Raw genomic sequence first — 10,555 nt, 5'->3', positions numbered from 1 at the left:
TAGATGAAGTTAAAAACATTTTAAAAAGTGGTTAAGTGCATTTCGGCAGCAAGTAAACGCCTCTGTTGCTTTACTGTTTTTCACATCCGATCCTAAAGACCGCTCCCCCCAAAAAAGTGACTCGGACGACACGGCTGGCAGTGCATTATACACACGAATGCTTTGTGTAACTCTCCCGTGCGCCAAGAAGAACATGCCACTGGATCTAGCGTTTGGCTCATTGGACGAGGAAGGCTTTCAGTGCCTGCTATTTGTCACGCCGAAGCCTGTCGGGCGATGATTCTTTTTATTGGTGAAGCCTTCCAAACATATTTCATCACACCATGTGCACGGGAGCGCTCCGGGCGGGTAGTGGCATCTGGGCGCCCCGTGCGCTCCGCTCGGTTCCTCCCGCGCCCTCCGCTCCCTCCCCTCCCCCGGCCCAGCCCCCTCCCTCCCCGCCGGGCGCGCCCCCTCCCCCGCGCCCTCCCCCTCTCCGGCTGGCGGGGCGCGCGGCTCGCAGACCCGCAGGACCTGCGCGTCAGCCGGGCCCCCTGCGGACCGACCGCGCCGCCCTCGCCGCCAGGACCCGCCACTGTGCGCGCGATGGCAGCCGCAGCAGCATCCCCGCCGGCGGCGGTGGCGGCCGCAGCCCCGGCCACCGCGGACGCTATTGTTCCCTGGTGGTAAAAGAGCTTTCCCTCCTTTTCCTCGGAAACGAACAATAGCAGGGAAGAGCTCCGCGCTCTGCGCTCGCTCCGTGGGACGACGGTCCGAGGGCGAAGAAAAATTCCCCGCCGCCGCCGCCCGTGCCGGGGGTCTGGCGCCCGCAGCGGCCGCGAGCGGCATGGGGCTGCCGGCGAGGCGCGCGCCCCGGAGCCCGGGCGTCCTGCAGCTGCTCCGGCTGCCGCTGCTGCTGCTGTGCCCCGGCGCCTGCGGGGCCGCGGCTCCCGGCGAGGCGGAGGCGCCCGCGCCCGCGCCCGCGCCCACCCTCTATCTGTGGAAGACCGGTAAGTGGGACGGGGCTCCCCTTCTCCGCTCTGCACGGCCGGGCTCGGGGGGGACCCCCGTGCTTCTCCATGGCCGGGGGGTGTGCGAGGCTCCTAAGATTTTTTTAAAAAAGTATGATTCGTATGCAGGAAGCAAATCAGGTCGCGTCCGATGCTATTTGGAAAGAGAAACCTAACAACCGAGAGGCATTCGTGAGCCACCGGACAGATCTCAGCTCGCAGTTAGGAAGGACAGGCGGCCCGCGCCTTCGGACGCGCAGCGTGTGCAACCTCCGGATTCCCCTTCCACTGGGAGTCTCTTAACTATATTTCCAGCAACAAACAGTTTAACTCCCGCCTTTCAGCCTGTCTCGAGGCCGACTGTTTGCTCAGTGTCGTGACACAGATGGTTACGGAACTGAATTTGTTAAGTGTAGCTTTGGGATGCGTGGGACACGTGGAAACCAGCCCCGCAGGAGCGGCTGACAGCTGAACGCAAACGGGGCTCCCACGAGCTCCCCGAGACCAGGGGACAGCTTCCACTCCTAACGAGTGAATTGCGGGATTTTTAAGGTGCACGATTGTTAGGATGTTTAGGTTTAAACTTTTTCTGTCTGGGGAATTCTTTGGCTCTGTTTTCAACCGACCAACAAAAGCAGCAACTCCTTGCTCCTCTGAGCCTCCGGGCAAAGTGCTGACTAGAGGTCCTGGTGGGGCCGTGACAGGCAGGAAAACAATACCAAGTGAGGAGTTTCTGCCCCCTCTCCAGCTGCTCCTTTCTCCTCTAAAGGACACTGAGAATTCTTCAGAGGACTCGGAACTTCTGATGTTTATCGGAATAAAGTGAGAAACATAATTCCCGTGGCCTAGGGCTAGGGATGCATTCAGTCTCCGGGCAATGCCTAAGCATTAAGAGGAGGGAGGAGAGAGGAGAGAGGAGGGAGAGCGTGCACGCATTCACCGTGGGCTTGCAAACAAGTTACAGAGAGTGAGTCTCTTTCTGTACTTCAGCTGTCTGGAGCCCTCCGCCACACAGACAGATCAGTCTACTCTACAGTTATACTGATATCCTGAATTTTTAAAGAAGTTACACCTATCCAGCTACTTAGTGAGATTGAACAGTTGACCACTAACTGATTTAAAGCTAATGTACATAATTTGCCTCACAGTGTTGCATGAGATATATGTATATACACACACAGACACACGCTGGTTTTTAGAAAAGCTCTTTGGATTAGTGTTAGCCGTTCTCGTTAGCACTTGCAGTTTACAGATCAGTTGATGAGTGGATATAGAGAAAATAAAATTAATTAATTTCAATTTAAAACAAAGAGTTGAAGATTTTTTCTAATTGAGCTAAAGCCATGATTTTACTTTTCAAAAGCTCAGTCATAGCAACAAACATGAATCAAACTATAATTTCCATTAAGTGGTATTATTTGGATGCTTGGTAAGAGCATCCCCAGGCAAGTGTTGGACAAAATAGTACTTGCCAGGTTGAAACTTGTGCTGTTAAAATAAGAGACAAGTGGTTATTCAGATAGAAGAAGAACCTAGGCAACATTCACTGTGCAGGAACTGAGGTGCCAATACATGTCAACATAAATGTCACGGTGGGACCACAAGCCAATAAACAGTTTAAAATAGTGGAAAGCTGTCAGGAGCAAGGATATGGAGACCTTGGTTCCAGTAGCCATCTCAGCTCTTGCTAGCAGTAGGAGTGTTGGCAGTTTACTTAACTTTCAACCCTTAGTATTTTCAGCTGCTTATAAATATGGTGATACCTTCTCTAAATGTTCATAGCATTATGAAGAGCAAATGAGTTATGAGAAGTAATCTGTAAACTCCGCAGTTATATGCATGTTCAGATATAGATATAAGCTAGTATGATGAAGATGAGCATGACATCTTTTATATGGTGATCCTTGGTTTGGTGAAAAAAAATGGCAAATTAAACTGGAGAGCAAAGTAATGACCTCTTTATTGCTTTTGAGAAGGAAAGGAGACTTTACCATATCTATAAAGGAATTGAGAGTAGTTATCTGAGGAACCAGGGGATATTTAAAGGGGAGGGATACATTGTAAATTAAAATGTAGAGATGACAGAATCATGAGTGCTCCCCATTTGATGAAAATAAAGACTCCGGCAGGAAATTGGGGAAGAAAATGAGTTGAGCTGGTCCAGGATATCTGTTCCATTGGGATCAGCTTGGTCTTGGTACAGCAGATTATAGGGTGTCCCTTTCTTGGAGAGATCTTTGAAGTGATGTAGTGAAAGGTACACTGGATGAGAATCTGGGACAGACACTCTAACACTGTGTTTATCACCAACAAGCTGTAGGACATTGGCAAAGTCATTTAATGACTTTGGTTCTTGGTTTCCTATTTTGTAATATTTATTAACTAGAAACGATGATATCCAAAGGGCCTTATCAACCTGAACGTGCTTCAAATGTATCTACACATAAGCATATACATACACCATAAACATACATATATTCATAAATACACACCCATAGTGTATTGACATGTGTATATATATACAGATGTAGTATATACATGAGCATAATATATGAAGTTTCTGACACACAATATATAATGTATATTATATGAAAATCTAATGTATAACGTATATTATATGAAAGTTTTATTAAGTCGACTGACAACAAAGAATTATTGAGGACTCACTGTGTGGCTTATATGAAGTCACTGTGTTAGTAGAAGCTGACTAGGATATTGTCATCCCTGCCCTCAAGAAACTCACAATTGAGTAATACTGTACATATACAACAATTACAACATGGCATACCATACTCATAAACAAAACACTATGAGAGCAGAGAGGTTGTGTAGCGATAAAGGGGGTGTGGAGGGTTTCAAAGAGGAGTTAATGTTGATCTGGATTTTGAGAGATAAGCTAGATTTTTTACTCGGGGAGGAACAGAAGTCCATTCCAAGCAGAGGAAAGAGAGAAAATGAAAATGACAGGCATGACAATATTCCTGGGTCTTGGAAGTACTGTATGTAGCTCAAGTCCAGGATGTTTGATGGAAATGAATGGATTTAATGCCCATGAGGTGAGTTGGGGCCAGATTGTAAGCAAACCTGCAAACCATGGTGAAGATATTAGAGCTTAACCTACAAGCAGGTGGAAGCCATTGGAATCTTTGGGTAAATATTGACTTACTCTTTGCCCAGAATGGAGAGAGAGAAGGTAAGAGGCTAAAAGGTCAATAGGGAGAGAGACTGAGAGGCAAAGGGGAGCAAAATCATGACCATAGAAGTTATAGTGAAGGGTGAGTAGAAGAGGACCAGGGGTCACATTATAGATGTTTTAGCTGAGGTTTAGAACACAGGGGGCACAGTTGTCTGCCAAGGAGAGGAGAAACTAAGGCCATCATGATCTCCGTCATGTCTACACCCAGTTGGTTGAGATTTAAAGGGCTGCTTTGAGAGAGAAACTAGTGAAAGAGCTCGGGAACCTGTGGTCAGAACAGGTCCAAGGAGAATGGCAATAGGTCCTAAATGGAAGAAGATATTTTATGAAGGGGGTGGTGGCAAAACATATAAAAATAATTCTGAAAGGCTGGAAAGAGATTATGAGATATTTCAGAAAAGATCAAGGAAAAGGTGCGATAGTTAACAGTGTTTTGGGAAAGGACATTTTAAGTAGAGCGGTAGGGATATAAACTTGATTGAATAAAGATAGTGGAAAAGATATATTATCAATAAAATTGAATAATGAAGTGGAATTTAAGTCTCTCCTCTACACTGGGTTTATTTTTAACAGGGAAACCCAATAATATAGGATATTAAAATATTTATTAAATATAAAAGTTATGCGGGTCCTGGGTTCGGTTGCAGTCAGGGTATATGTGGGAGGCAACCAATAGATGTGTCTCTCTCCCATCAATGTTTCTCTCTCTTTCTCCCTTATATATATAAAAATTAAATGTTTCAACAGTTTTTCCCCAGTTATTTGAAAGGTAACTTTCAAGTTGCCTTTATGAGAATAATTGGAAAACATTATATGCACACTTTTATTATTGGAAGATGAATAATTAGTGTTACTGATAAGTTACATTTTCACCTTTCAATATTCTAGAATATTGACTAATAATTATAATATTCAATAATAATTATGGCTAATTCTGTTCACCCGGCAATTCCAAATTAACAGCATCAGTGCATGGAATAAAATGTGATTGACTTAACATGAGTCAGACAGAAAATAATGAATACATTCAACTTCTATCAATTTTTGTCATGGAGATATATTCAAAAAGTTCTTAATGAAGTAATTGAATTAATTTTTATAATAATGGGATTACACTGAAATTCAATAAATAGATACCTGCTAACCATTGTTCAGAATTCAGGTGGTGAGGGTATTTAAAGGTGTGAGTTTCTCTCAAGGAAATTATTTCTCATATTAAATGCTTCTGAAGTAGGTTCATTCAATACAAGATAATACTATTAATGACAACCGCTGTCTTTTACCTCCTTGAATGTGCATAAAATAATCCCCAGCTTCAATATAAATTAAAATAAGCGTTACCGTTTTTTTCTTTCATGTACTTGTACTAATATAAAATATTCTGCAATGTATGTGGAAAAATTTCAGTCCTTATCTTACTGTTCATTAATTAACAAAGGAGAGAGGGATGTCATTCCAGGTCGTAATAACAACAGTGTGGCATTAACCTAATAAAATTGTTTTGCACTTTACTTGTGCTTACAGTTTTCCTTAATTTGGAATATGACACAGTTTGCTCATTAAATGAAGGCTGGGGATGGAGCAGAGTGGAAAGATTGTGGGCATCAGTGTCCTTATAATCCAGAGTAACATGGATAGAAATATATTTATGTTGCCTACAAAATTATTTCATCTCCCTGAATCTTCTTTTTCCTATCTCCAATATGGGTAAATAATATGTGTTCCATTGGGGTTTCCTGAGGATTAATTATGGTAACATGTAATGTACTAGTAGAGTGCTTGAGGCATATTAGACTTTAGTAAATGGTAGTTTTATTATTGCTGGTATGCTGATATAGAATACTATAGCTACTTAATTTTATGACCTGGAGCAAGTCCAGTAATGCGCATTAGCTTTCCCTAAAGCATCATTTTTTTTTTTGTAAATGCACTAGCAATTAGAAATTGGTACGGTTAGAGTGGGAGATACTCCAGCAAGTTATAGGGGGACAGTGTGGCAGGATGCAAGAACACGGACCTCGGGACCAGACAAACCAGTTTAAACCTTGCTGCTTCCTGACTGGTCAAGTTGCCTAAACTCTCTGACTTTGTTTTCTTACCTTAGAATGGTGACCGAAGTTCCGAAGTGAGAGGGCATTTGTGAAGTTTTAACAGGGAGTAAAGAGCAGGCATCTAGCACAAGGCCTTAAATATAGTAGACATTCCAAGATGTTTGTTCTCTTCACGTTCTTTGTCTTTTAATTTCCTAAAAATGACACAACTTGTAGGAATTAGACTGATCCAACACATTTATGTGTCTTCTCCAGCTAAGGGACACCATGGAAAACAAAACAAGTCTGGAAAGAAGTTATTTTATTATAGGCTTTTTTATTTTATTACTTTGGCACATATGTATACAGCGTGGACCAAAGACCATAAAAATCTTTTAAGCAGCAGATTCAGGATGAATTATTTTTTTAGAATTTTTTAAAACTGCATTTTGTTTTGTGTCTCAGGGGATTTCTCAAGAATCTGAAATTTCACATTCTTGCAATTAACATCGTCACATAGGCCTTCCAAGTTAAATTATTTTTTAGTAGAATTGTTTGTGGTTTACGCATTGTTTTATTTTACTTGTTCAGTGATTATTTAAATAAACTTAAAAATGCCACAGTTTGTCTTGTTTCCTACCCTTCTTTCTTAACATACATAATACAGTTAGTGATCAAAATTCATTAATTATTTGGATCAAAAAGTCAAATGTTCAGGTGGTTTTCTGAAGCTGTACTATCTCCATGGACTGTGGTAACTCAGGTCACTCGTTGTGTAACTGTAGGTAGCTACTTGGTTTGCAAAATGATGGAAGCCCGAGTCAGGACTGGTATTAAGAGTGCTGTAGAGCAGCACACACCCAGACTTTTTCTATGTATTGTTGCCATATAAGAAACTGGCTGGATGTCGGTGGGATGAGATGCTGACATTCTGATTAGGGCGTTGGGGAAGTGTGGTGTGCTTCGAAACCTTTTAGGAGGCCACGGAGCCCCTCCTCTGACATAAGTTAGAATGGTGACACTGTGCAGGGGATCTCTCTGGAAAGTGGCAAGTGGAAGCCTCACAGTCTAGCAAATATATGGAACAGGCTCCCTTGGAATTAACATAAAGGCACATTAGAGTGGTCCTTAAGGAAGAAGCATTGAGGAAGAAGCAATGGGGAAAATACAGCTTTCCTATCACAAGAATATCACAGAGCATGAGTTAGAGGTGCTAATGAGTCATAAGGTAGAGATTTTTCCTAAGAGTTTTACTCTTGACACTGCAGAATGCATTAAAATGATGGATGAATGATGAAGTTGCTTTTAATCCCCAGGTACCCAAGCAAAAAGAAAAGTAATATTTAGAGGAAGTGATATAACAATTAAAAAACACATTGGGAAAGTGTGGGGGAAACATAGCAGAAACTATGTGAAATCATAATCTTTCTTTTATCATTCTTATTGTTACCATATTATTATATTAACGTTATATCATGAGAAAAGAAATGAAATGAGGGGCAGATGTGAAAAAGCACAAATGTGCTCCTTTATATAGACAATAATTTTCAAATGACACATATAATAGAGCAATGTTCGAGTGGGAGGGGTGTCTTTGCCCAGGAGACATCAGAGAGATGGTCCACGTGGAATTTACTGAGTGACATCAGTAAATTCAGGAGAGCCTATGCATCACTGCTAAAACTTGGGGAGAAAGTGAGGCATTATAAGAGAGCAGCAAAACAAGGAGAGAAAAGAGAAAACAGGCAAATCATCTGCATTATTTTAAAGTTATATTTAATGTTCATAGTTTATGATAGGTTTCACCCTAATGTACATTTTATGGTTTTGGACAAATATGTAACGACATGTATCCACCAATACATGCATCCACCATAAAGTGCCATACGGAGTAGTTTCGGTGACCTAAAAGGTCTCTGTGCTTCAGCGATTCATTCCTCCATCTCTCTCTCTCTTCCCCTAAATCCATGGTAACCACTCACCCTTTTTCTGTCTCCATATTTAAGCTTTCTCAAGAATGTCATGTAGTTGATATAATAAAGTATGTAGCATTTTCAGATTGGCTTCATTCACGTAGTAATTAGCATTTAAGTTTTCTCCATGCCTTTTATTGGCCTGATAGCTCATTTCTTTAATAATTGAATAATATTCCATTGTATGGATGTAGCACAATTTATCCGTCGTCCTGTTGAAGGTCATCTTTGTTGCTTCCAAGTTTTAGAAATTATAAGTAAAGCTGCTATAAACATACACAAGTAGGTTTTTGTGTGGACATAAGTTTTCAGCTCCATTGGGTAAATACCAAGGGACACGATCACTGGATCATATGTTAAGAGTATGCTTAGCTTTGTAAGGAACTACCAAACTGTCCTCCAAAGTGGAAGTATCATTTTCATTCCCACCAGCAGTGAATGAAAGCCCCTGGTGCTCCACATCCTCGCCGGTGTTTTGAATTTTTGCTATTTTAATAGGTGTGTGTGCTTGTATCTCATTGTTGTTTTATTTTGCTATTCCTAATGACCTAAGATGCTGAGCATCATCTTTTCATCTACTTACTTGTCATTCATATGTCTTCTCTGGTGAGGGATCTGCATTCTTTCTATAACATGAAGAAGAGTAGCCAGAGTGGGTATAACTTATGCGACAATCTGAAGTCTCAATCCAGACTGGGCTGCACATGCTATACTTCTTGTTGCCCTGATGATATGACCCACACTAAAGACAATTGTTTCATAAAGAGAAGACACTCATGGAAGTTAAGTAAAGAATAAAGAATAAGTGGAGATGGGTCTAAACTTTGTCTAGTTTGTTCCACCTTGAGGGGAACACCTTGGGAGAGAGTTTGGGAGTGATGAACAGTACCTTGAAATGAAAGAAAATGGCCTGCTATAATAAAGGTTAAATAGAACTTGCAAACTTGTGAGATTTTCAAGTTCACAATACATGTGCTGTATTGCTAGCTGACTGTGGTGTGGTTGATAAATCTTGTAGTTGTATTTGCACTTCTCCTTGCTCTTGCTTGGAGGAAGCCATGGGCTGGTATGAGACTGAGCTCCAGTATCCTCCTGAACTTCTGGGAAGCTGTGGAGGTCCACTGTCCTGAACCCCTAATAAGCTGACCTGGGCGCCGAGTTGTCAAGGCATCCTGCTGCTTAGATTGTTCCCACAGAGCTCCCGGTAGACACCCAAGTGTTGAGCACACCCAGAATGGTGGTAGCAGAACAGTGACTTAGAAGTGGGTAGTTTGTGTGTGTACATAGGGGTCAAAATACAAGACAGTATGGAATTAGCTAACCTAGAACTATAGAGCGAGCTTGATGGGAAATTAATTTTCCCAAGCAAATGTATTAGGTACAAGGCATTGACTTTGTAGTTGGAATAATTTAATTTACGGTATATGGCCAATGCAGGGATTTCTGATTGTGCCACACATCCTGGATTAAAAGTTATCCCTTGGATTATAATAGCAGTAGCATGACAGGACATTCTGAGCATTGTAGATGGATGTGTTTGCAAGTATGTTCTGTAATGTGTCTGCTGAAGAATGGCATCAGAACACAGATAGTGCTTATTTGAGTTGCACTATTTAAAGAGTATTTTTGCTTTCTCTACTAAAATCTGAGAGTGCAACTCTAAGTGGCAGGGGGTCCACTGCATTCAGGTACTTCTCCTTGACAGTGAAAGAGATTAGTTGCAAAGAATTGAACCCATGGCCTGAAATGCAAGAAGCAATGATTGCAAAGTAGTTAAATAAATATTTGTGTACATCTGCATGCGTTTAATAAATAATAGATGTTCAAGAATAAACTTTTGAGTGAGACAGAATGGCCTAATTTTATAATTTATTAAGCATAAGATCTGTAAACTCTCAGTGTCTCTTGTCCCTCAACCATACCATAGGTCTGATATTAGTATCTACCTCTCCAGCTTATTTTATAGGTAACTTGAGATAAGCCTGTAGACCACTTAGGTGGTGCCTGGCATGTGTCAGTGCTCAGTCGATGCTATCTCTTAGTGTGATCCTGGTGTGAGCTGTGGGTGCCGCCTCCTCTCTGGGCCTGAGGTTGTCTCCTGCATCTGCCTACATCTTCTCCTTCTTGATAATTCCTTTTTAAAGCGGCATATGCCTCTCAAACTTCTCAGCCTCCCACACTGCTCTTTCTTCCACCTGCTGTCAGAGCTGACAGCCCAGTTGCACAGCCCTCAGCTTTGCTCCTTTGAGAGTTGTTCAAAGTGTTGTTTTAAAACACAGAGACATTCTGCCTTAGTGTTTTATTTTTCTTTGTGATTGTGCATATCTTTGCCACGCAGGAAATACCGGAGGTGTGACTTTTTAAGTG

General features: G+C 41.9%; 1 protein-coding gene across 1 annotated transcript in view; it reads left to right on the top strand.

Moving 5' to 3' along the window:
* The first annotated feature begins 826 nt into the window (after positions 1 to 826).
* Positions 827 to 10,555, top strand: part of THSD7A (thrombospondin type 1 domain containing 7A) — a 309,567-nt gene continuing 299,838 nt past the window's right edge. The window contains exon 1 of the mRNA XM_087821185.1: positions 827 to 989. Coding sequence (XP_087677311.1) covers positions 827 to 989 — 163 coding nt within the window. The remainder of the gene's footprint in view (positions 990 to 10,555) is intronic.

The sequence above is a fragment of the Miniopterus natalensis genome, chromosome 10, assembly GCF_054644295.1.
Source record: "Miniopterus natalensis isolate mMinNat1 chromosome 10, mMinNat1.hap1, whole genome shotgun sequence".
NCBI lineage: Eukaryota > Metazoa > Chordata > Mammalia > Chiroptera > Miniopteridae > Miniopterus > Miniopterus natalensis.
Note: the sequence above shows the minus strand (reverse complement) of the source record. Positions and strands in the feature narration are given on the sequence as shown.